This window comes from Accipiter gentilis, chromosome 4, assembly GCF_929443795.1.
Source record: "Accipiter gentilis chromosome 4, bAccGen1.1, whole genome shotgun sequence".
Classification (NCBI taxonomy): Eukaryota; Metazoa; Chordata; class Aves; order Accipitriformes; family Accipitridae; genus Astur; species Astur gentilis.
This window is the reverse complement of record NC_064883.1, coordinates 47262794-47289329: the sequence shown is the minus strand read 5'-3', so window position 1 is coordinate 47289329 and position 26536 is coordinate 47262794. Positions and strand designations below refer to the sequence as shown.

The 26536-nt window shown below is 41.4% G+C and overlaps 1 protein-coding gene across 11 annotated transcripts in view; it reads left to right on the top strand.

Annotated features, from left to right (window-relative positions):
* MAP4 (microtubule associated protein 4) overlaps positions 1-26536 on the top strand; it is a 160399-nt gene that overhangs the window by 97190 nt on the left and 36673 nt on the right. For 9 of the 11 annotated variants that reach the window (XM_049798007.1, XM_049798001.1, XM_049798008.1 and 6 more), the window contains 7 exons: positions 2646-2756; positions 3365-3493; positions 4027-4101; positions 5380-5508; positions 7300-7983; positions 9082-9225; positions 10033-10203. In XM_049798007.1, the coding sequence (XP_049653964.1) occupies positions 2646-2756; positions 3365-3493; positions 4027-4101; positions 5380-5508; positions 7300-7983; positions 9082-9225; positions 10033-10203 (1443 nt within the window). Of the gene's footprint in view, positions 1-2645; positions 2757-3364; positions 3494-4026; positions 4102-5379; positions 5509-7299; positions 7984-9081; positions 9226-10032; positions 10204-24417; positions 26056-26536 lie in introns of those variants that run through there. The other 2 variants (XM_049798004.1, XM_049798010.1) reach the window with 2 other exon arrangements.

Here is a 26536-nt window from a genome sequence, read left to right as displayed (position 1 = left end):
AATTACTATCTCGCTATCTGAATCTCATCTTTACTAAGAGATTCAGTGAAGAAATTATGTATTGTTACAAGGACAAGAAATGATTCATGGAACAACTGGAACAAAAGAGCCACTAGTTTCTAAAACACAGTTGTTGGGGTTTTCCCTCCCATTGCTTTGTTAGATGAAAGAATGGGATGTTGATGTGGTTATGCTCAATAGCCACATGACAAACTTGTTGATTAAGAGCAGTTTACATACCTGGCCCATCACCCAGTATTCTTTTGGCCTGAATAATGTGAATCTGTGGGGTTATCTATTGCATGAAACCACTTTTCCTTAGGTTTCACCTCCTTAGAGTATCTTGCACATCTGTACATGCATAAGGTACCCCGTATACTTCAATGTGAAAGTATTACTCCATACTGCTCTTCCTGGTACTGCATAAACAAGAGATTCTGCTTACAGGTTAGTCGATTCCCATAACTGAGCAGAGAGATCAGAGAGGATAGACAAGCTTTAAGGACTTGTCAGCAGGAGGAGAAAAAGATGAACAGCAGACTCATAAAAGTCTACGGTTTTATTAAATATATTTATGCACACTCTTTGGAAAACAGTAGGATGATTTCCCTCCCAAGGAGAGAATTCTCTGGTCAGTAGTGTAACAGGTTTCCTGACCAGCATTGCTGTAATTGCTCATTCCTTGGTGAGGAACACGGGAAATGCCAGCTCTGCCACTTCTGTGAGCAGCTGGAAGAGTGCATTTCAGTCTGCTCTGGATTTTGCTGTTATATATTACAAACACTGCCTTGAGATCTGGCAGTGGGACTCAACCCAACAGAAGTAAAAGTTATGAGCAAAAACATACATATGTATTTTACGTACTACCTGTAATAAAAAGACTTGTTTTAAAAATGTTATTGTAATGTAGAATGAATAAAACTTAAACATTATCTAATTGCTTGCAAGCTTTGAAAGTGCTGCAAGGCTCCTAATTACAAATGTATAATGATTTATTACTGTAACTACAGGTAAATATCTAAATATGAAGAGTTCCTATTTAAATGATCTACAGTAATACACTTTTATTAGTCCACAGTCATTGGCAAACTGGAATTATGTCACTGAACAGCAAAGGATACAAGTATTTATAGAATTGAGCTGAAGAGAAACTTCCATAAATGTTTTGTCAATCTTATCTCCACCTGTTTAGAAACAATACTCTCAGATTCTTAACATTTGTCTGGCTTCCTAATATTCTAAACAAGCTGCAAATTTTGAACAAGTAGAGATTTATTTTCAGGGCTCATTTAATGCAAGAACTGATAATTTCCTGAAATGGCCATATGCCATCCATACAGTTCATCTTTACCCGCCTGCCTTTCAATTTTCAGCTGCAATGTGTTTTGCTGGAAGCATCACCTTGTCATCAGCAGCACGACATCGCTTTCCAGTCACAAAAATGCTAAAACTCATGTAGGGCACAGGCCCACTTTGAGTCTCTGGAGGGTCTTTGGAGATGGGAAACAAAAGTTCAGCCATAACTCCTTCCACTTCTCCCGTTTCTCTCTCTGGAGCAGAGACAGGGTTTAATCTGGGTCGCCTGTTTTTGCCACGTCATCTAACTGCTGCACAAAGAGGGGACATCAACAGCATCTCTTTTAGTTTTGAAATGAGGGGAATGCCACGTTTCCTTCCCCTTGCAGTGTCTTGCCCTTGACTGTATTACAGTACAGTGACTAAGTCGTGGAAGGGTCATCTTTTCTTAGTTTTATTCTGTCAGTGAGGTCGTCTGTCTGCTCTCTGACTCATGGCATTTCAGTTAAGTAATCCATCTTATAACACTTGGCATGGTGGTTCTCTCCGTCCCATCTGGTTTGAATGCCCATGCTGATTACTTGAGGGGAAAGGAGGTGTGTGCACACAAAAAGTAAAACTTGCAGAAAAGGAATTTTCTATTGCTGAATCCTCAGCTGCTGGAGTACCATCTTTTGCAGATGACATCGATATATCCACTTAAAGCATGGACCAAAAGCAGAATAAAGCTAATGTGTGTTAGACCAGCCAAAGCTGACACTAGACAACTTGCAAACATGGTCTAAAGATCCTGACAGCCTCACCAGTGAGTCTGGTCTGGAACTAAGGGTGAAGGCTGTTCATCTGCCTGGGACACTGGGAAATGTGTTGTTTTCCTCTCTGGCTTGTAACTTGGTTAAAAAACCTGACCATCAGTCAGTTTATACTGGCGTACTGTTGTTGAGGAGGATAGCATGTAGCTTATGCAGGCTTTCCTTGGTCTGCTGTCGAGTTAACTGATGCGGAGCTCAGCCATTGTTCCTGACTCAGGTTAGCTGTATGTATCCATCAGGTTGGAAACAGATGCTTCCTCCTCGAGAGGAGGAGATGGGTTCTCCATGCAACAGTCGTAATCTAAACTTCGGTCAGTTTTCCCTAGGAAGCAGTCTGAACAACTGTGTTTTACTGTTGGGCATAAATTTAAATTGTGAAGGTGTTTGCCCCTGGTAAATAATCCTGAAAGCGGTTTTTCATCGGAAGTCCATTTGTGGTGTCAGGTGCATCTTCATCTTGTTTTTCAAATAATCTTACTCTGCACCATGTCTTCCCCCTGTGTGGTGACACTGGCCTCATTCCTTGTCTCCTGCTAGACCCCTTCAGCATGCACAGAGGGGAGAATCTGCCTGATTTATCATTTCCTACTGACATGCAGAATGTGCCGCTGTTCACGGACCATGCTGATGCTTCCAGAGACATCCATGGTGAGTTCCTTCTCGGCATTTGTCCCGATAGTCAGGTTTTGGTGTTTTCTCTGTTGACTTTCATGTACTGAAAATTATTAAGCTGATAAGTTCACAGACTATATAATCACTTTTTTTTTTTTTTTTTTCTCTTTGCCTAAAACCATTTCAATAGCTACTTCCAGGAAGGGTTTTTTTTGAAGTGTATTTAGGCAGAAGGAAATAGGACAACTAGACAAGTTGAGTTAAAGCAGGCATTAGTGATGGCTCTTGTCTTCATGGCTAGAAATGTGTGAACTTTTTCCATGAAGTGGTCTTCAGGTTTTGGACTATTGGAGTTTAGGCGCTTATTAATAAGAATTCATAGGAGCAGAAGCAGAAAGCAAAAGAAAATAGTTTGCCTGTACTTACTGACTTATACCTTGTTAAAAAAATTAGATGTGCATACACAATTTACAGTGCAGTTTATAAAGGTGAGCTGATTGAGAGAGTTGCTTACGAACTTTATCTAAGCTGCTTGTGAGCAGAACAGAATTGTTTATTTTCCAAGTGTTGTATAGACTTTAAATTTTGGGGGGGAGTCATTGGGGCTAGCGTGGTGATTAACAAACAGCCTTTTATTTCATCAGCACCACATGGATCTATGATGGTACCTGAACAACCTTTCTTGGGGCCCCTGTATTCTCCTGCAGAGGCTCTAGACCCATCAGCCTTCATTGGCCTGGATTCAACTGCAGAATTTCTGCAGGACAAAACAGGTAAGAAACAGATGTTTTGCTGTTACTGTCTGTCTCGCTAGCTGTGTTTGAAGGGTATGCAGCTGGAAAATCTTGGTTTCCTAGTCCTAAAGAATCTTGGTGGGGGAGTTGATATGTAAAATGAGTCAAGATTAGAAAGTATTGTGTTGGCAATGACAGTTCTTGGTTCAGTGTGAATGTTCTGAAGATGTTAGGAGATCACAGAATGGCTGAGGTTGGAAGGGACCTCTGGAGATCATCTTGTTCAACCCCCCTGCTCAAGCAGGGCCACCGAGAGCCAGTTGCCCAAAAGAATTGAGCAAAGAACCTGCTCTGTTGGGTCCTGGGGTCAGTGCTGTTGTATAACTATTCTCTGATGCAAGCTTTCACTAGCAATAGTCACAGAAGAACATGATGTTCTGGTACCATTCTTAAAGGGAACTGAGAAGTTACCTGAGAATGAACTCACAAAACAGCAGAGTCAATACCTTTAACTGAAAAAATAGAGCAGTGTTAGTGTCAGTGGCAGGACTAAATGTGTTTGTTTTCCATAGTGCCTGAAGAACATTGGATGGGAGTTCAGCATGATGTGACGGCACCAGATGCCTCTTTCTTTGTTGAGCCACCAGGTAAAAATAGTTTCGACTTGATCTGCAGGAACTGTCTATAGAGAGTTTCTGAACAGCAGAATCAGAGCTTTTCTGTTAGTCTGACTTTTCAAGAAACATAAGGCTGTAAAGAAGTGAAGTGGGATCTGACCAAGAACAACACTGTTTCTGATTCTCAAATCAGTTTACAATAGAAATGCATGTTTTAGAGAAATGTTACTTGACACGCATTTTCTGGTTTAGTGCTGTAAGGGGTGGGGAGAACCCTGCATTTTATAGACTGTTTACTTCTAATTTAGTATATGCAGTTCCAAGCCCGACTGTCAGTAGAATTAGTGGCATGCCCTTTTGGGGGCATATCGTGTAGCAGGGTTTTACCCCACTGAAAGCATGCCCTTTTCATGGTTTTGGGGAATTAAGTTAGCAGATGTAGATGTGTGCAAAAAAAATATGTTCAGCAGCAAGCTGTGTGGATTCCAGACTGTGTCTCCGTTCTGTGCATCTCCATTACAGTGAAGGTACTTGACTTTTCAATTGGGATGTGTGTTCAAGCGTTACTTGACACTAAAATGATAAATAGGGTGAACAAAATTTACTCTTGAAAAGAAACTTTAAAACCGGAACTTTACTGCTGTCAAGGATTCTAGTCTTTGTAGACACTAAGTCAGAGCACTAATGTTTACTGCTTCTAAGGGTCGGTGCAGCTGTGGGTGCCAACAAACATAATTTTGGCTCATGCATAATCAACAGAATTTTAAACTAAATTCTAATTGCAAACCTGTGCATTCTGTCCAATAATCTTTAGATTCTGGTTACAGTTAAATCTTTGAAACTCCATTGAGACATAATTCCATTGTGGTTGTATGTATATTACTATATTTGATCCATAATGGGATCTCTATTGCTGATTTTGGTGAACAAGCTAAGAGGAGAGTAGTTTAACACTGGCCCTAGGTAGAAAGTGTTTCTGGAGCTGTTGGCTCTGCCGAGGGCTCAGGGTAGAACTGGATTGCTTTGTAACTGAACGTTCCTAAACTTTGTCACAGCAGTTGCTTCTCTCAAGATACAAGTGTTTTGCCAAGTATTGCACAAACTAATTTTCTGAAAATTGACAGTAAAAACTGGTTCTGTTTTGGTCTGATCCGACTGGGACACTGAAGTGAGGGAAGCTTATTCATCAGGGTTGCTGCTACAGGCAGCACCTTGAGAGGGTGATTCACATCCTGGCAACTCCAGAATAGAAAGCTGTTTGCTAAGATCTTTCTGAGTGCTTAATCAAGCTTGGTTTTGTATGCCCAGTGCCCCCCACAGTGACTGAAGCAATAAAGCTGAATTTGCCGGAAAGCCCTGCAGCAGTGGCTCCTGGTTTTGTTCCTACTGCAGTAACAGCATCCCCAGGAGGGGCTGAAGCTACTGATGGACCAAAAGGTAAAGTTGCCCTGGTGTAAAGGTTGGTGCAGGGTTTAGGCCTGTCATGAGCAAGCCATAATGGTGGAAAGACATGGGATTCCCTCTTCTGAAGGAAACACAGCAAGATATTAATAAATTCCATTGTGACTAAAGGTTTATGATACCTGAATTGTGTTGGTGAGAAATAGCAAGACTATTTGACTTTCCAACTCTTGTGTCACAGTCCAGTAACTGATGTAATGATTCTCTTCTTTCTCAGAATTGTAGCTCCAGAAAAATGTTAAGGTGTGTCAAGAACATGGTTATACCATGAGTCTGATGCTATATAGAAATAACTTAAAAACTGTCCGTTTTAAAGACTCTCTTCAAAACAGAGTTTTTAAGGTATTTATATACAATTTATATAGAGCATCAGACTCATGGTACATTTTGCACTAGTCTTTGTCCAGTTTCTTTATGCTTTATTCCAGTACTTTCCATGATTCACCAGGGAGCATCCGTACTACTTCTAATATCTATTTCTTTACTGTCTTATTATTCTGTAAAATCACAATCTTTAAATTTTATTTTGGAGAGGATCTTGATATCACTTCGGGAAAAAAAAAAAGCAAACCAAATAACCAAATGAGGGTTAATGCATAATGGATCTTTTTGGTTTGCTTCACTGGAATATTGGTTTTATCTAAATGGATCCCAAAGTGCTACTTTAAAAAGGACTTCTTCCGTTTTTCTAATTTCTTACCTTTTTCAGTTTAAGTATCTAATTTAAGATCTTTCCCGTTGTTTGGGGAGGATATTTTTAGATGTGACTCAAACAAACAGTAGAAATTTTTTATTTTTTTTTAACATCTACTCAGCAGTATATCCGAGACGTTCAGGTCACTGTGCCTGCATTACACAGAGTATGGGCAGTGCTTGGGGCTGTTGAAATTCATAGTTGCAGAAGAGAAATCTAGTGCTTCTGGCTTTTGATAATTTGTAAAAACTTGCCTCTAGATAGCTGAAATGTCAAACTAAAACTGACTGAAAAAACTCCTTTAAGGGTATTTTATGAAAACACAAATTTAAATGCAGTGGCTTGATTGTACTGTGAACTGACAAATGTTATTTTGAAACTAACAGCTCAGTCTTTAGTAGATATTATGTTAAAAAATGAATGAGGCCAAGTTGGGCATGAAAGAATAAAGGGCAGTTGGTGATTCACTGGATGGCAGTGCCTTTTGTGTCAAGAGTAACAATGCTTCTGGTCAAGTTGCAGCACCATACCACCCATGAACAGCATAAACAGTATTTAAAATGAGGTGTGTATGGCTCTGGAATGTTTCAGGACTTTTTCCCCATTGTTGGAATACACAGCTGGGCTCATAAAGATGACACCAAAAGTTTCTGTGTCCTGTATAGGAAAAAAGCCTCATTGTGATTCCTGTATATGTTCTGTGGAATGTGTTGGTCGCAGTGGATCCAGCAGCTCTGGTCTTTCGCCAGCTATGTAGCATCAGGTAGTTTTTAAACGAAAACGGTGCATCTCTTGGCTGATGTACGTTAGGAGCAGATGGATGTCTAGCACTGCAGTCAAGGATACGAAACAAGGCACATGAGGCTGCAGTAGGAAAAGCACTTGTGTGCACTGAGGAGTGTCATAAAGACTAGTACAACTTGTGTGCACTGGTGTAAGCGGGGGGGGGAGTAAGTGATGCTGCAAGACAAGAAGACAGGGAGTGAAAGTCCTGTCTTCTCTAGTCATAAAACCACAGTCAGGTATTTGCATTCTATATATTTTGTTGATTTCTGTGATCTGTGTTTCTGTAGCAGATGCAGCATGTGGTCCTGCCTCAGATGTCATGTCTGTTTCTGCAGAAAAAGCTGAGTCCATTCTTGCAGGAGACACCAAGCCTCCTCAAGCTCTGGATGCTGGATTTGCACCTGCAGCAGAAGCCAACCCTCCTCAGGCTATGGATGTCGGGTTTGCTGCCCCAGAAGCCAAGTCTCCTAATGCTATCAATGCTGCATCCACCCCAGTGGCAGATACTGGCTTCACCCCAGGAGGAGATGCTGTGTCCCATTACGTGATGGATTTGGAGTTTGCCCCAGCAGAACATGCAGGGTTTTCCCCAGCAGCAGATGTGGAATCTCACCATGCTATGGATTTGACGTTTGCCCCAGCAGCAGATGCGGAATCTCACCATGCTATGGATTTGGCATTTGCCCCAGCAGCAGATGTGGAATCTCATCATGGTATGGATTCTGAATTTGCACCAGCAGCAGATGCAGAGTTTGCCGCTGGAGCAGAAGTCAACCATCATCATGCTATGGATTCTGGGTTTACTCCTGTGGCAGAAGCCAAGCCTCTTCCTGCCATGGATTCTGGGTTTGCCTCTGCAGAGGCTAAGTCTGTCTCTGCAGCTGACACCAAGATTGCTGCATCTGAAGAGCTGATGACATCCAAGTCTTCTCTTGAGCAAGACAAGTCACCCTCCGACAAGCCTCCCGCAGGTGAGCATGTATGCCTGAAAGCTTCATTCAGGCTTGAAATAGCACGGCAAGTGGTGTGAGAAGGCCACTGTAAGTTGGCATAGCACTAGCAGCAACACTCCTGGTAGCACATAGTGATGGCTACACAGATGCACAATTATTGTAAGACTGAAAATAAAAAGCATGTTTTTTTAGTAGCTACGATTATGCTATGCCTTGCACAAAACATCTTAAGTACAGCTCAGTTCTGCTGTCAAGATACAGACAGAGGAAGTGCTTCATGAGGTGTTTTTGGTTATAAAATATAAAACTAGAGTATCTTAATGGCTTTTTTGGTTTTTGGGTTTGGGTTGGTTTTTTTTTTGACTTGGCATGCTTAGCAGTGATATATGTTTTTTAGGACAGCCATAGAGACATTTTAGTTCATCCCTGTTAGTACTTATTTTTGTATCACTGTCATCCTCAGCTTATACTGAAATCTCCACAGATCCTGTAAGACACAATGTGTTCAAACAAAGGTGCTTATCTTGAAAATGGTTTCTGAGTAGAGTCTTAGGCTTCGTTGATAATTTTGTGACATTTCCTTGGAATGACTATAGGTGTTGAAGTGGCGAGGCGGGCATTTTCGTTTTTTTTTCCATGTGGTGGACAATAGATTTGCTGTGCTGCATAAACTTCCCAAAGGACACTATGCTTTTGGAGGGAAAATTACTGTCAAAATAGAGCAAATAGTACTGGGCAGAGGCAGCATATGTGGATTGATTGCAGGAGGAGCTGGAGTAAGAAATTTTCTTTCTTGCCTTCTAATACTCTTTAGTTTAATGATGGAAATAAATTTCAAGAGAGAAGTTTTAACCAAAAAATCCCTACTAAAATTTAGTTACTACTAAAAGGCAATAATACAGGAAGGATATGCTTTAGCAAAACACTTAGGCTTTCAGGAGGGGAAAGCTGGTAGAAAGTGATCCTAAAAAGCAGATTACCACTGTTTTGAAAGTGAGAAAAACCTTTAGCTTCTTGTGAAAGATAAGAATTAGGTGAGGAAATTATTTTTATCATGCTTAATCTGATCTAAATTTAAAAAAATATGAATTTTTATTCTTTACATTCCGTTTGCAGAAGCACCTGCAAATGTGGAACAAGAATCAAAAGTCCCAGAAGCTTGTGTTGATCTTTTAGAGAAAGCTAAAGACAGCAGACCACCTCCCAGCCACCATGAAGAGCATCTTCCTGAACAGACAAACCATCTTTCAGAACCTGCAGGTGAGAACTGCAAACCACATTATAAAACTGGAGCCAGGACTTTGCTATCAGGAAATTCTGCCCCGCCACCTAAGTTCTTTCTCAGAGACACTGTTCTTCTTATCAAGGAAAAAGCAACAAAGGTTTAATTTCAAGAAGGTTATTAGTGTGTGCTAACACAGGGACTGTTATAAATAGATGGTAGGCTTAACATTTGAAATTACCATCATATAACTTGTCTTTTTCTTCCTCATCCCTAGTTGTTGTACCAATGTCTGTCATATTTTTTATTTCTATTCAAAATTTAAATAAAATTAATTACATAGAGAACCATTCTCCAATGTAATTATGTCTTACAAATTAAAATTTGTTATAATTATGTGTAGCTAGGAATTTTGTAGTGTCTGCATGAATATATTCTAAGGTATCTATGAATACTAGATGATTAGCATTAGATAGGGACTCCAAACTGATAATGGAGTATATTCTGGATTTTAATTCCAGCGGGAAGCAAGTACAGTCTGCATTTGGTTGATTACAACGAGTCAAAAAACAAACCCCAAGCAAACCCTTACCCTGTGCTTAAGCCCCAAGACAGTCTTTGCTTCATGTTTTGCCTCCACCTTGGTATGTCTGCCATAATATAAAATTGCTGCTTAAAATGGGATTGTGAGGAGATAATACATAGTAGACTACCATATCTTATAAACTTAATTCCTATTAAAAAGAAAATAAAACCTATACCCTTTCCAAGGGCTTGCTTTTAAACTGCAGGTTGCCTGCCTTCCTAAGAACTGAAACATTCTGTTCGTGTTTTTCGTATTTCAGTTCCAGTAGAAGTAAAAGAAGCCGTTGCACTAGAAAATAAAGATATCCTTCCAGAAAAATCTGTTACTACTGTGGATGTTACTGTTACAGAGAAAGAAAAGGAGGAGGCTGAACACAACCATGTCCAACATGCAGAGCCTCAGCAAGAAAAAACCCTGCAAGAGCCCACAGGTAGAATATAAATAATAATTCAATTTTAGAATGGAAATATCCTCTGTGAACTATTCACCTTTTCCTACTGACTGTGTTGGCACTTGAGCAAGCAGAAATCTTTTTTTGCACCAAGCAGCTGTGTGGTTCTTTGCATTCATCAGTGATTCTGCTTGCACTTTGCCTCTAATCCCTGCCCTCTTAAATATTCTTTTTCCCTCCATGTTCACCAGACTAAAAACCCTAATATGGGTGCTACTAGTACTTTATCACTGGGACTGGCTTGTATCTTTTCCGCTGTAGAATTTAAAAGCTCACCATCTTTTTGCTATTACCACTAGCTTTTTATTTTGGTATTAAAAAGGACCATTAATTCTTATTACAATATTCCTAGTGAAGACCTCCTTCCAAATTGAGTTTTGTAATTACCAAAGGGAAATGTAATTTTTTTCCTGCTCCGCTAACCCAGCCTCTCCAATGAGCTGTTATTGCTTACTCTTGTGACTGGAGGCTGATTTGTGGGCCAGGGCTAAGTGACAAATGACTGATGCTCTCTTTAAAATCAGTAGCTTGTAGCTAAGGAAACCTTGTGCTGCCTATAATGGAGTACAGCAAATGACTTCTGTTATGGAAGTTCTGCTTTCCGCTGCTTCCACTGTGGGTGCTGGGGGAAACTTAGCTCTTTCACTCCCCCTTCTCTCTCCCCTAGTCTCATCTTTCACTAAACCTCTATTTTCACATTTTGGAAGGATGCCAGTTAGACATATAAAAAGTGTATCTGTTATCTTGTCTTGCTAAGACAAAATGGATCCTTAATGCATTTTTAAAAAGTGATAGCATGTCCTTAAAAGAACTGTTGCTTTTTGGTGGGGTAAGAGCATGTATCAGGAATTATGTATTTTTAAATAGCATTGACGTATTTATCGATAATAGTTTAAATAGGTTTTGCGTGTAAATGTCTATCCCAGCCCTTTTGAGGTGGCTTTAGAATTAGTGTGGTATCAGTGCTGGAAAATTCTGCACATATGACTGTATGGACTATTTTAGATGGCTAAAATCACATATATAGTATATTTATTAATTTTTTTAAAAGCAAATAGTTGCTTCGATGTTTGAGCAGGCTTCCTGTATTCCAGGTCTACCTACTGCACAAATCAGGCAAGCTAACAAATCAAGTGAACGCAGGTTTGGCAGAGCAAAACCTGCACCAGTGCCTATTACAGATGTACCAGAGGAACGTCTAATAGGTCTCACACAACAGAAGAGTACTGACCCAAAAGTAGACCCCTATTCTATAGTGGAACTTGGATGTGTTGCTGGAACATCCCCTCGCACTAGGGTTTCACATAAAAAGGCAACTGAGCAGCCAGCCAATGTGCTGTCGGAGTTTGTGGAGAGCTGCAGAGATGTACCAAGGGAGAGCTGGGATTTGGAAAGTTCCCTGGCCATTGTGAAAAAAAAGAAGAAGAAACCAAACAAACCAAAACAAAAGAGAAATCAGCTGCCAAGAACAATGGACTTCTGGGATGAAAATGTAACAGTCTCAAAAGCTCCTAGAAATTCTCCATTTGCTGTTGAATTGCAAAAACCAGATGTCTCTCCTGTAATGCCTGCTGAAGCTTGCAAAGAGCAGTCAATTGCCTCAGGAAGCAGAGTTTCAGATATGCCAAAGGATGCTAAAATAATAACTGGAAGTCGTATCTTGGATGAGCAAAATGCCTTCTCAGTGCCAGTACCAGGACAGCAGGCCCAAAATCCCAGCATGCCGTTAGAGGCTGTGTTAGATGGAAAAACCAAGGATGTCATGAAAACAGATGAAGTGAGAGGTGACAGTTCGATGTTGCAATCTAAAGGCAAAAGAAAAGAGGTTCCTTCGGAGCAGGTAGGCAAGACTAAGGTGAGAGAATCTGTTTCAGCAGAGGGGCCAACCAAGCCTGTGGAAAGATATTTTCTTGATAAAAATGAGAAGAGGGAGTATAAGGAGTCAAAATGTGCTGACCTGATGGCATCTCTTTCAGAAGCGATCAATCTAAGCAAAGGAGAAACTTCTTTACAGACCAAACCTTCAGAATTGCTCCTTTCTGGTAATGGTAAGGAGGCTAAATGCACATCTCCCAGGCGTGAAGCATTCAGTGACACTGTCCATCATGAGCTTCAGGCTTCCAGGGGGGCACTAGAAGCAGCAGCAAAGAAAAGAGGTAGTTGTGAAAAAAGCAAAGGGGTTGAAAATGAATCCTTCAAACAGCCTGCTTTTCTAGAGGCTGCAGCCCTGTTGGACAAGCTTCCTAATGAACCAAAGGCAGCTGATGAAACTAAAACAGTGTCCTCCGATAAGTGCATGGCCATTGACTTTAGTACTTCAGAAGGAGTACTGAAGACCCCAACAGATACTACTAAAATGCCTGTTAAACCATTAGTTTTACCAAAACACGAGGAAGTTACTGCTTTGCAAAACAGAAAGGCTGACAGTTTTTCAGAGCAGCCATTTCTTCTGTCGGCTAAGTCTGATGCAACCAAACAACCCACCTCTGCTGAAGCAGTGGACAGAATGATGATAGCAGATTCCCCTGATAGAAACAAAGGGAAAGCATTTATTGCATTAGAGCAGCAGACTGGAAAAGATCCCAGTATTGGACATGGGATGGACAGACCTAAAAAAAACCGTGGTGAAGGGAAAGTAAAAAAAATCAAAAGCTTCTCTGAGCAGATGATGCTTTCAGAGGATGTAAGCAAACTTAGTGATGGAGTGAGGATGGACGAGACTATAAAAGAAACAACTTACCCTGATAAAGGCAGAGGTTTTACTGCTAGAGAACATCCATCAGTAAGCATTACACATGCTTATCATGCAGACAAGCCAAAAAAAAGAGGTAGTGATGGAAGAAGTAAAAAAGGTGAAAGAAGTTTTTTCCAGCAGCCTTTTCTTGAGAATAAGACGGACCAAAGTAATTTTCCTGACATAATTGATAAAACTAAGGAAGTTAGTGTTAGTGATAAAGGCAGAGAGAGGGGCTGTATTGCTGCTGAGTGTTTTAAGGAGAATAAATCAGATGTAACTAAAATGCAAAGGCCAATTGAGCTGGTAACAGAGGAGCCTAAGGAAAATGTTGGAAAAAATAAAATAGCTGATTTGGGTGCTTTAGACCAACCGTTCCTGTTGGAGAGTAGGAGGGAGGAAGGAAAGCATCTTGCTATGGCTGACACGATCAGCAAAACAGAAGAGGTAAATCTGACCGATAAAGGCAAAGAGGCTGGAATTACTTCTGCAGGTGAATCAGTTGTGATAAATTCTGATGCAACACTGGTGGCAGACAAACCTAGGAAGAGGTGTAGTGATGGGAAAAGAAAAAAACCTGAAAAAAATCCTTTGGGGCCAGCAGCTGTCCTGGATGCTGGGGTGGAAACAAACAGTCTTCCAAGCAAAGAGAAGGTGGCTGGAAGCACAAAAGAAATTACCTTTGATAAAGACAAGGTGTCTGGTTTTGAAAGAGAGCTTTTGCTGGAGAATCTGACCAGTATAACCAAAGAGGTGCTGGAAAAGCCTGAAACACGGGGAGGCAATAGAATAAGTTTCTCTAATCAGCCAGTTCTTTCAGGTCATAAAATAGAGACATCAGACCCAGAAATACTCAACACTAAAGAAACTTGGCCCATGAATAAAGGTAAGGAACTGGATACATCCGAGCCTCCCCCAGAGCACAGGACAGACGCAGCCGTGGCACATGGTCCAACCAAGGAACTGGTGGTGGACAAGCCTAAGAAAAAAAGTAGAGATGTGAAAGGCAAAAAGGCTGAAAATAGTCTTGTGCACTCTGTTGTACTGGGACCAAGTGACATCCCTGCAGTAGGTGAAGAGGTGGGATATATTAAACAAACTCAGCCTTTTGATAAAGGCAAAGAGACTAATTCCAGTACTTTAGCAAGTCTGCTAGATGACCTAACTGATACTACTAAAATACAAGCTCCTGCTATACCTCTGGAGCCAGAAAAATCAGACACAAGTAGTAAAGAGAAATGCAAAAAGACGGAGGCTAACTTGCAGCAGCCATTTCTTCTGGAGCATAAAGCAGGTGCAGAGATGTTTCCTCCTCATGACATGGAGATAACTGACAAGTCTGAAGCAGAAAGTCCCAGTCCTTGCAGCAGGGGGGGTGGACTTGCTATCCTAGAGCATCCAGCAGTGGCAGATCGCACTCTGGCCACAGTTACTGATAGATCTAAAAAGAGGGATTATGATGGAAGTAGAAAAAAGGCTAAAAATGCCTCTGAGCAGCCTGTTTTTCTAGAGACAAAACCCAACAGGAGTGACGTGCAGCCTCCCATGGGATCTGAAGTGCAATGTGGAATGGAAGGCATGGATTTTGTAGATGAAAACAGAAATATTAAGAACTTTCCCGTTGGCCCTCAAATGCTTTGGAATAATAAAGGAAGTGACTTGGAATCCTTTGCTCAGACTGCAGTAACTGGCCATGGTAACACTGGCAATGTTTCTTCTGGCTTCCCAAAGCAGGCAGATGAGGGTGCAATAAGTAAGGGGCTTACTCCTCCTGAAGCAGTAAAAGAGAAAAGCAGCAAAGAGCCTGGATCTGGTGCTAAGAAGGAGATAGAGACGCAGAAATCTTGCGAGCAACCAATCAATCTGGGACACAAAGAGCATGGAAAAGAGGTTTCAAAGGAAGATGGTAAAACCAAAGAGGCTGGTGCCGAGGATGGCAGTGAGGCAGGTAAACCACTTCCTTTGGATCATTCAGTTAAACAGGACATCACATCAAAGAAGGGCGAAGTTCACCTTTCTCCTGTGGCAAAGGTGGATAATAAAGAAATAAGAACCACTGATAAAAAGCACAACACTGACAGCACTTCCTCAGACCTTCCTCAGAAGGTGGCAGATTCAAAAAATAGACCAGCTCCTGTAGATGCCAAAGGGACAGAGAAACTAGAAGCAACTGTCTCTTCTGGAGAGAAGGACACTGGGTCCATTTTCCCAGAACTTCCAGCAATACCAGAGAGCAAAGCAGAAGCAGCTGTGTTGCAGGCTGTGGCAGAAGCATTGATGGAGAATAAAGGTGAAGAGGCTGAGCTGGGTGGAGGCAAGAAGAGTGAGCAGAGCTCACTGAAGTGCCCAGGCAGTTTGGACAATAAAGCAGCTGAAGCAGAGGCTGCTGGTTTAAATCTGACAGCTGCCCAAACAACCAAAGTAAGTACTAAGGACAACAATAAAGGTCATCCTCGGCCTGCAGAAGAGGATGCTGCTCATGGTGGGGAAGCTCACCTGAAGGATACGCTAGCATTGAAGTCTGAAGTAGATAAACCTCAAGACACAACTAAAGAAAAAGAAGAAGAATGTGAACAAAAAGCTGTGAAGGAGGCAAAGAAAGAGAGAGTTAAAGCAGCAGAACAGGTGAAAGGCTACATGAGACCCACAAAGTCAAGAGGGGTGCCAACTCTGCCAGCCAGGTCTGCTGCTCCAGACAGAGAGAAACAAAGGCAGCTGAAACCCACTGGTATGAGCCGGCAGAGGCAAGAAAAAGGTGTGTGTTTGTGATTTGAGCTAGCAGCAGTAATCCAGACAGCTTGTGTGCAAGACCTTGCTATTTGTCAGTCCATTGGCATGAATACGTAATTTTTAATCCTATGTGGCACAAGCGAGTGTGGCATGACTGTTTTTTTGGCTGATCTTAAAAGGCTGTTAGTTCTGCTTGCCTGTCTCACAGTGCTTATTCCCAAAGTTTGAAGGATTGACAGCTTGGTCTAAGTTCCAGGACTCTTGATTTTTTTATTTATTTATTATTTTTTTTTCATTCGTTCACATTTAATTTTACATATCTATATAGTAGAACATTTAAATAAACTTGCACTTCTTGGTGCTAAGTTACATTAGCTTCTTGTCATCTGAGACTGAAAGTGACCTTCATCTGCAGTGCAGCAGTGAATCATTGTGATCACTAAATAGCACTGTATGCCACTGGCGAGCAGGGAATGGAGTAATTCAGTGGTAGGAAATGTTGTCGATTGCTGTCATGTTGCAGGGTTTGGTTTTAATCCTACCTCAGGCTAACTACAACCATCTACTTTTCCTCCTGCAGTTGGTTAATGACTTCATCTTAAGCTACCTTGAACTGCTACATCTATAAAATGTGCTTCCTTCTGGAATAATAATCTTTACTAAAGCAGAGTTGTAACAAAACAATAGTGGGACTGATACAGATTTTAAGATTTTATCTCTGTTGAACAGACTATGGATGGACTGGTAAGCATTTTGGACTGTTTACCCTGGCTGTTGTCCAGGGAACAAGATCACTGTGCTCACAGGAAATGAGATTGAATTAATGTCATAGAATTTAATTAAGTTCATAGGAATTTTGAAATGGAGAATTTTGAAATGGAGAATATAGTATGGATAGAGATGGAATAAGAAATATTCTTGTACTTCTGCTCATTCTAAACCTTCCTCAGAAAGATTTGGCATCTTCTCTGGGAATTGCAGTCTGCTGAGATGGGCTGGGGAAGTTTATCCCTGCCCTTAGGTGCTCTTAGTTTTTGCCTTGTCATCAGGCATGGAAGTTTGTTCCTGTTCCTATTTCTGTGGAGTTCCTTGCTGCCAGTTTGCATGATGCAGCCACTAACTTAACAAACGTAGAGCTCAAGTGCGCCTTAACATGCTGGTCAGGTTTTTGAAAGGTTTTGTAATTTTAATGAGTGTTGCATAACCTGAAGTAGTTCTATTTTAGTGAAAGTGGTGTTCTCTGCATGAACTTGTGCCTGCAGAAGTAATGTTCTCTGGTGCATGATGCTACAAAATAAAGGGAAAGCTAAAGGCAGCATTTTTTTATAAAAACATTTTTTAAAGCCTTTCCATTGTCTGCTAGAAGTCTTTATTTTCCTTTGCTAACTGCTGCATTCAAGGGAGCAGAATTTTAGTAGCAGATCCATGCAAAAAAGAAAAGCTCTTCCTAAATGTTTTGCACAGGTAAAGTGTGTACAGAGTTGAACGATTCCTGGTTCAGAGTAGCACTTCAGCGTGTGAGTAAATTGGTACATACTTTGCATCTGTAAGTTGGCCTGACCTAAGTTTGCACGGGACTTCAGTAATATTCAGTTGCTTTCATTCTTTCAGCTCTTCATAGTTTTTTTATGTTTTTGTTTTTGTTTTTTTTTTTAAGAGAAGCTCTGAATGACTGAGCTTGTTTTGTAAATGTTGGCTGACATGTCCCTACAGCAGTTTAAATCCAAATGTTGTCAGGTGCAGGGCTGCCGAGGAGCGCTGGCAGCAGACCTGGCCCCTGGCATAGCTTTGGGCAGTCTCATGGTGACCGCACAACATCTGGGCCGAGTGACAAAGCGTAAGTTGCAGTCAAGCTCTTAGCAGTGGAGGAGCAGGGAAGCAGATTTGCTTTGCCATCCAGATATGTTACTGAGGCTTGTCTCACTTTCCATCCACTGCCCAACTCACTCATAATGAAGCAGCTGTTCGGTGAGTTGCAAAATGCCAGCAAAACCCGGACTGAATCCCTAAGTTGGCACAACTGGTGTGGAAGTGCCTTAGGCTGGATCCGAGGATGAAACAGTGAATTCTTGCATCAGGTGAAAACAAGTATAAACCAGAAACCAGTGAAGGAAAAAGTGTAGAGATTCAGGGCCATGAACATGTGTGCTTGTTTACTGGACAGAGAAGGAGCTTCAGGCATCCAGGAGATCATTATTATAGTCCAGATTTTCACTAAGCTGATGGGGCCATTGACTCTACATGCCCTCTACGTGCCTGTTCATCCCCCTGTTGAGATAACAGTTGACTGCTCAAAGGTTTTATATTTTTACCTGTCAGCAGAACTTGGCCAACACTTCATCTGTATTTGTCGGGCAAGACTGTGAAGCTCATACTTTGCAACACCTCATATCCACCCATATAAGCTATTTTTCTTTCCCCTGGTGGGCAGTCAGTGATTTGCTATCAGAATAATGCATGTAGATATTTTGGAGGATCTTCTGCTAAAGTTTAGTAAATAAAATCTCTTTAACTGGGCTCCCATGTCTTACACTGTGTGTTCTAGAAGAAGAGGATGGCTTTCCTAAATGCATCAGCTCCTGTATGTACTGCTAAAATAGGTATGAGCTTTGTGATACAGTTCCGTTGGGAGTCATGGCAACTGTGATGCTGCAGATTTCTCTCACTGACTGAAGTTGTATGTATCTTTTATAAACTAGGCCTGCAAACTTCGGTAAATTTTTTTTTTTTCTAATTTTGACTTTGCAGCTTAAAGTTAAGAAACATTGGATGTAAGGCTGTTCTTGCAATTTGAATTTAATCCCTTATCCATCTTTTGGATGTATTTCAGCTTCTCATTTTTGTTGTTGCCATTATAAGAACTGCCCCAGATTCTTCTGGAAAATTATTTTATACCTTTTAATGTCAGGAGGCAACTGAGATGATAACCAAAACACATCAAACATTATCAGCCTTTAAAATGTGACTGAGCCTTTACGCTACCTCTTGTGCAGATTTATGTATATAGGAATTACATATAAAAAAGCAGGGTCCTAAAATCTGTACCTCCAAGCAGGTGCCATGCCTGATACAGTGCTGGGGATCTGATGTTGAACAATGGTTAACGGAGGAAATGATGGAAGGTTTTCATTCATCCAATGTTTGAGCCATTTGATTCAGATTTACTGCTAGCATCCCTCTTCCCTTTACTCCTCAAGCTGTATTTCAATATCGAGACTTTCAAAAGATTTTTTTTCTTCAGTCTGTCCTTAAAGAATAGTCTTATTTTTAAAAAAGAAATTAATTTGTTTCATTGTTTTGGGTTTTATATCTTCTTATGTTTTTTGATTTGCATAAGCTGTTCAGGAAAGGGCCAGCTTCGTGTATGTCTATTATAGTGATGCTCCAGTACTTAATGCTGTGGGCTTCGGTGCTGGCAGAGTAAAGAGCTTATTGCATAACCACATTGTGGTCTAGACAGATATGCATCTGAATTATTCTCCCAAACATGGATTGGAGGGGCCTGTTAAAGTGGTCATCTGATGCTTAGTTACCCTCTTTCCTCAAAAGCTTCCATTGCAATCTCTGTTGCTGCCTTCTGTGGGCATCCTTCCAGCGCCCGTCCTTTCCGCTGAGCTGATGACAAGCTGTCTTTGCAGCCCATTGGCACAGTCACCATGTGTAATACAGTCCATATTTCTCAATATGACAGCTCTAAATCCCTTGTGTGTAAATAAGATACATTTAAAAGCAAGAAACGCCATCCCTGCTTAATTACAGTATTTGCTTTTCTTTTACAGCCACAATGAAGCCCTTTCTCTAAATACTTTCTTTTTCTGACCGGTTTGCATTATACTAGTGTCATAACGTTACGTCGGTTTAGCATTTCCACAGTAACCTTTCATTCATATAATGTCTGTAATTCTCCTGTGGGACCCCAAACTGTAATTGGGTTTGTCTAATATGAGCTAATCAGCTACGTGAACGTGATGGGGCAGTGGACTGTATGGATGTGTAACTAACTGCATCCATCTTGCCTGAAATTGTCATCACAAATGCAGTCATGCACAAGTGCCTCATGATAACAGTGGTACTTTATAATGCTTTTGAAATGGTCAGAATAACAACATATTGCAGCCTGTTCATTAAGTAAGACCTGTTAATTATCCCAGCTAGGTGTATGAGAGAAGTGAAAACCAATGTCACCAGCCAATTCTCATGTCGGTATTAAACATATTTATGAAGCAGCAAGAGAACTTTGCTATTATCTGCTTTTCCCCTAAATTTTTGCACTTGCATGTTTGTATTTCATTCTGCTTTAGCAGAAAGTTTTGCTGAGGTATTGGTTCTATCTGTAATTAAAAGGTGAGTTGAGCTCAGAGGACATTTTTGCAGATCTGTAGCTGCAGGTTCTGGGTGTTTAGAGGCCTGTTTGTCTTCTGTTGAATCACTGCATAGCTCTGAATATGTTCTTTTAAGGGTCGCTCAAAACAGTTGTAACTGACTGCATATGCCCATCTTTTTTTTTTTTCCTAGTTAGTTTTGTACTGTGTGTTATATCAATACTGGCTTTTTCTCTAGCTGGACAGACTCATGCAGCAACTCTCATTTTAAGCTGGCACCCCATAGTCTTTGGCTAGGACTTCCTAAGTTTTGTTTTTCTTTATTTTATATTCCTGCTCATCCTTGACACTCTGATTTTCAAAAAAAAAAAAGCTGGGAGCAAACCAAATATACTTCTGTTTGTAAATTCTGCCAGATTAAGGATGTTGAACACATTTGCTCAGTAGTGATGTTCAACTTTCAGGGGATGTCTGAATTTCAAGCCTCATCTTTCCTTGCTGATGTTGCTAGTTCATTGCTTGTGTATCATTCAGTTGACTTTGCCTTTTTTCAGTTCTCACTATCAAATACTACTACAATAACCAAATACTGGTAATATTTTGAGTTGGAAACACTGTTGAGTGCATTTAATTCTGGTTTTGGCTGATGACTAGGATTTTTAATGTATCATATGTAAATTCTAAAGTAAGTGGGATTTGATCTGTAAATATCCTGTTCTACAAAATAGGAGTCTGTGTTTACGTATTGTACAGCTCCACACCTTTTAAATCTTAAGCTTGTAGTGCCAAGTTACAATGGCCAGAATGCTGAATATTCCAGTTCACCTTTTTATCCTTTAGCCTTCCTTCCTCCAGACTGCAAGAAGAAATGAAGCATGCGAGTTCAGCAGGTAGTGTCAGGCTTTAGGCTTCACGTGTTGCTGCTTGTTTTACACACAGCGAGTGTTTGGCTGAGCAGCACAACACGTATGTGAACATACAGACGAGTGAGTGTGTGAATTGCAGTTTTATGGTCTTGGCTTTTATAGAGGGAGCGTGTCCTTGATGGTTCTGGTCAGTCTGATCACTGACTGTTACTGGTAATAACACTTAATTAGAGATCACATTATTTGGCGATGCTGGCAAGGAGTAGCTCATCATCCTGGAAAGTGATGTTGCCTTAGAAACCAGTGCAAAGGACTGCACAGAAACGATTGTGTTAGGTTAAAAAAAAAAAAAAAGCAAAGGCATTAGAAGGGATAAGTAATAGCTTCGGGAGTGAAGCAAAAATAGAAACACTAGGCTGATTCATCTGCTGAGGCTGGAAGCTTGCAGATTGGGTATTAAGTCGTGACGTGCTGATGTAGTGATCTTAGTCTGCTCTGGGTATTGGCACTGTCTCAGCCTGGGCAGCCGTGTTGTACCTGGTAAAGCCCAGTGAAGTGGATAGGGATTCTTTGCAGTTTCTTCAGCACATGGGTATGTCTTCCCTTGGAAAATGCTCATCTTCAGAGCTACAATATAAGCATCAAAACATATCTATGCAGCTCAGATAAACAACTACAGATGTGTTCAATGTTGGTACTGAAACATGTGTTGTATGTGCTCAGCTTCCCTGACAGGGTTATTTGTGTCAACTGTACCTGTAAGAAAAGACAGGATTTAATGATGATAAGAGGATGTGAACAGGCAAAATATAACCTTCCTCCTTGTGAAACAGGCTGCTGTCTCGCCACTGGAAGGTTGCAAGAAGCTCCAGGCAGTGGGTGAATCTCCATGTCCAGAAGCTGGACCAGGGTCTGACTTGCAAGAACTTATAACTATTTCACTGCCATTTTCTGACACATTCTTGAAAAGAAAGATGACAGAGAGTCAAAAGGATTGTGAAACCCCGAATTTGATACTTGAAGAGTATCAATTCTTCCTCAACGTTGAACTAAGGGTAAAAGCAGTGGATGGGCTTCCTTTCAGGAAGTCTAACTTAATCTTCTAACCCAACTCCTCTTTAGCATGGGCCCTTCCTCATTTCAGTTGGTTTTCAAAATCTGTTCAGCTCTTGTTTTCTGAACATCCTCCCACCCTTTCCTGCTTATCTTCATTGACGAGGTTTTTTTATAATTCTTTAGAAGATTTAAGATTTGTGAGAATCTAAAGGAACGACTGGGAACAAAGCTCCAGTGTGAGGACTGCTGGTCCTGTCTTGTGAGTGGCCGTTTCTGGTCTTGCTGAAAGCTTAGCACAGCAACAGAGGCATAGCTTCAGAAGTAGAATATTAATAATTTAAAGAAAAAAATCCATGTGGTAGAAGGTAGAGGCTAGGGCACGGGAACTGTGAATGAGTGTCTGGAAACAACGTGCTATGGGGCAGGATGAAGCTGTTGAAAAGCTCTCAGTGTATGAACTCTACATTGCCTCCATTAATGTCCTGAGAAATTAAATACTGGATGACTTTAGAGATTTTTTCATAGCTAAGCATTCTCCTGCTTCTGAGTATCCTAGGTATTGAATATGGGTCATTTCCTACATTAAAAAATATTATCAAATAAAGCATCAGTAGTGGTTGTTACTGACTGTATATTGACATTATGAATCAGGCTTTTCTTTCCAGTGATTCAAATCTCTTCTGTTGTACTGGGCTCTGAAGTACCAGCCCCCAGATCAATGAGGGTTTCTCCCCTGTCCATTATAAATGGTAGCTGTTCGCTTTGAAAAAAACCCACCACCAACAACAAAAAAAACCTGCTAGGTGGTTTCAGTTAGCTTTACAAACTTGCCCTTGCTCCTGGTGAAGTGCATTAAGTGATCTTTAATGGATTGAGATTTGCTGCAAAAATCTTGTTGTGGAATTGACTGAGTGATAGAGGAATAACAGTAATTACGTGGGATTAGATGACTTCAAGGTCTGCCATTTTGGGGAGCAGACCAAGGACTTTTAGAGCGAGCAGGTGCTTGCAAACGTTAGTCCTACATCAGTTACGAGAAAGAATGCAAGCCTTGAGCTAAGGTCCCATTTTCCACTAGCAAGACACCTATGAATATTTTAAAGTACAGAAAAATTGTTGAGGCCTTTTGAGAAGTGAAGCTTGTGGGTGGAACTATTCTGGTTAATTAGAGGGTGTCATGAAAGATTCATATAACTTACAGTTCCTTAGTCATTGTTTTTAAATATAGCAGTGTCTTAAATCTAAAGCTTAAATACAAGTAGATAAATCTGTGGATTGTAGCATTTCTCAGCAGCAGGTTAAATTCAGGGGGCGTAGTGTAGCTTGCAGTCTCTGGGTGTAAAAATACATTTATGCTCAATTAAACTGTAGCAGGGAGTCCTTCTACAGCTTCAGCTATAAGGACAAATTTTTTTCCTGGACTGGAATATTTTGATGTCTGTAATGGTCCGTGTCTGTAAAGTATTGTAACCCTGGTTCAAAGAAGAAAATTTGCTTTAGTCAAGGATTAATCTGTACCAGGCACTTAAGAAAAAAGATGACTCTGCAGTTTGGTGCTAATGCAATAGTAGCAATCCAGATACTGGTGGCTGAGTGGCCAGAAGCAATCTTGAGCCCTCTCGGGTGGGCTTCCAGTTTAACCAGGGAAACAGCGTCCAAATCCAGAATAGCAGTTAGAAAAGCCTTGTCAAGGATGCTGGCTATAGAGGCTTTGCAGGATGGCAGAGCAGTGCACTTAATACGTGTTGAAACTGGTTTTGAATATATCAACACAAAATGTGAAATGCTAGGTCTAATTAAGTGCAATAGGAAAAATGCAGCTCAAAAACATTGTAAGATATGTTCACATTTTAAAAAAAATATTTTAAAATCAAGTTTACGGTATTTAAGACTACAAAACCTCTCCTAACTTGTCCCATTTCATCCTTTTCAGCTTTGTCCACTTGCTTGTATGAGCGATACGGTTTGTGAATCGTGAAATCCTCATTACAGCAACACTTGTGATCACTGTTGATTCCAAAAGAATATATTAAAATTCACTGAAAACAAAGCCCTGTGCTGAAAGAGGTCATTCTGTGCTGTAATGTTTGGGGCTAGGCTTGTTTTGGGGGTTGGTTTTGGTTTTGTTTAAGGGGAAGAAAATAGCTGACCTTAGTTACTAAGTATTCTTAAGAGAGTGGTTCATCAGCAGGAATTAATACTGATAAATGCACTGATCATAATATGGTTTGACAGAGAAAAAGGAGGTGGCAACATTTCCCAAAGTGTGTAACTACCCAAGAAATGCTGCTCACAGAAAAATCATTTCACTGAGATGATTAAACCCCCACTAGCATCTAGCCAGAGAAGGGTATTTCTGTTATAGAAGCGTATTCCTCTTGATTTTTTACAAAAGGATAAAACCTGACGTTTTCATTTGAACTAGCGGCTGAATCCAGTAAATGAAGGCGTGCGGCAGGCAGGGGGTGGGGAGGAAGGAGTTTTGTCATGAATACAGGGGGCATGGTGTGTCGTCACCGGCGCCAGCAGCCGGCGAGCTCGGCGAGCTCGGAGCTGGTGTTACAGCCACGGGAGGAAGCGAAGCGATCGGAGATGTCTCTCTCGAACAAGCAGCCCGCATCGCTCTCCGAATACAGCCAGCTGTGCAAAAGCAAGAATACGGAGAGCTTCTCGGAAGCCTTCCACTGCATGGAGTCCCCGAAAGACTTCGGCAAAACTGAATTCGAATGGCAGAGGACTGAGGGGAAGCTTAATGAGATTGGTTTGAATGTAAACTCAGGGGGACCGATTAAGGATGGGCTCGTTAAGAACGCTGGTTTCACGGATGAGGACAAGCTCTGCTTCTTTGAAGGAAAACTAGACAAAGAGCTAAAAATAGCTCAGAAAGACAAAAGAGAAATTGAGGTGCAAGGCAAAAAATGCCAGGCAGCTGCAGGTCACCTTGAGAGCTGGTCTTTGATTTCTGAAACGTTTCCTTCTGCGGAAGGGAACTTTGCAAACCCTAAAACTACAGATTTTCATGTGGGACAGGCAGGAGCTGAAAAACCTGGTCCTGGGCTGGGTAAAAATGAAGCCATCACCGATCAGGAGAAAGCAGCCGGTAAGGCTGGAATGGAGACCAAATGCCAGCCAGACCCAAACCTGCCCAATCTGTCTGTGTCAGAGAGTGATCCCAGCAAATACATGAAGGAACAGGAAATCAGTGTCTGGAATCCAAATTTCCACCCTATCCTGCCTAACGATTCGGGGTCTAAAGAAGCAACCGTGAAAAAAGATGGAGCCCCCAGCTATTGTGTAATTGGGGTGGTTAATGACAACTATGTGCAGAGTGGATTTTCTTCTTCCTCAACAGCACCTAAGCCAGAACCTCCAACTACCACCGTAGAGCTTGCACAAGATGACTCCAAAAGTAGTTACTTTAATAATACCACTGAAATGGAGGAGGAGATGGAAGACAAGCTGAGCTGTGCAGATGACGGCAGTTTTCTGAACAGGGCTGCCCACCAAAGGAAGGCAATGAGGCGTGCAATGTCAGAGTGCTCTCACTTGTCGGTGCCCCTAACCCTTAACCTGGCTGATAAATACCCTGAGCCGGTGCTTAGAGAAGACGTCGCTACTGGTCTGCTCTCTCCTAATAGCAGCCTGACCCAGTGCTCGAGCCCCACAGCCAGAAAGCCCGGCGCTCCGATGAAAAGGTCAATGACCGTGTCAGAAGAGCAAACATCTGTCTGCAGCTTGGGTCCTGAGCAGAGCCGTGCGGGGCTGCCCAGCCTGGTGGTGAAGGAGCATCAGTCCCTCCTGGCAGAGGAGCCAGCTGCCAAGAAGAGAGAGGAGTGGAACAGCGGCAGCAACTCGGTCAAGAAAGAGCTGGGCAGCCCGAGCTTGTATCACAGCAAGCTGGAGCAAATCCCTGAAATCAGCAGCCAGGACAAAGAGAGGGAGGAGGCGGTGGTGAAGAGGGAGAAGAGAAATGCCACCGATGGAGCTGCTGGGTTTGATTCTCCGAAAAGCAAATGCACTGAGATGGAATCCAGCAAAACTGCTCCACTGGAAAGAAAAGAAATTGAGGTCAGCGATGTGCAGAGCTCTCCGTCTCCCAAGCAAGGAGATTTACCACGTGATGGTATGTTGCTAATTTTTACCTCCCTGGGGAGTGAGCAGACAGTAGCTAGGAAGCAACTAACTGACTTTACAGACTGCAGGCAGAGGGTGGGCGGCTCAGTACACCTGAAAAGACTGACACGGTTCAGGTTCTGGTAGTTAGAACAAAGGATGTATTTTTGGATAGATGAAAATGGAGGGAAAATGTGAAAAAATAGTTGCCTGGATGGTTCCACAACATCTGTTGCAGCACCAGCCATTAATTGCTTGCTGGGATCCTAAAACTGACTAAGAGATTTTAAAATCTGTAGCATCCACAGTGGTCCACATAAGTGTCTCTTCAGTACCTTCCTGCCACTCCCTCTTGCCAGCTTAGGTACCCTTCTGATTTGCAAGCTGCGTTGTTAGAATGAGGGTGTTACCAAAGTTAAAACCTTTCAACCTATGTCAAAAAGATCTGAGGATTGTGCTTTTCTGTTAAGCTTTTATCACCTTTTGGTATT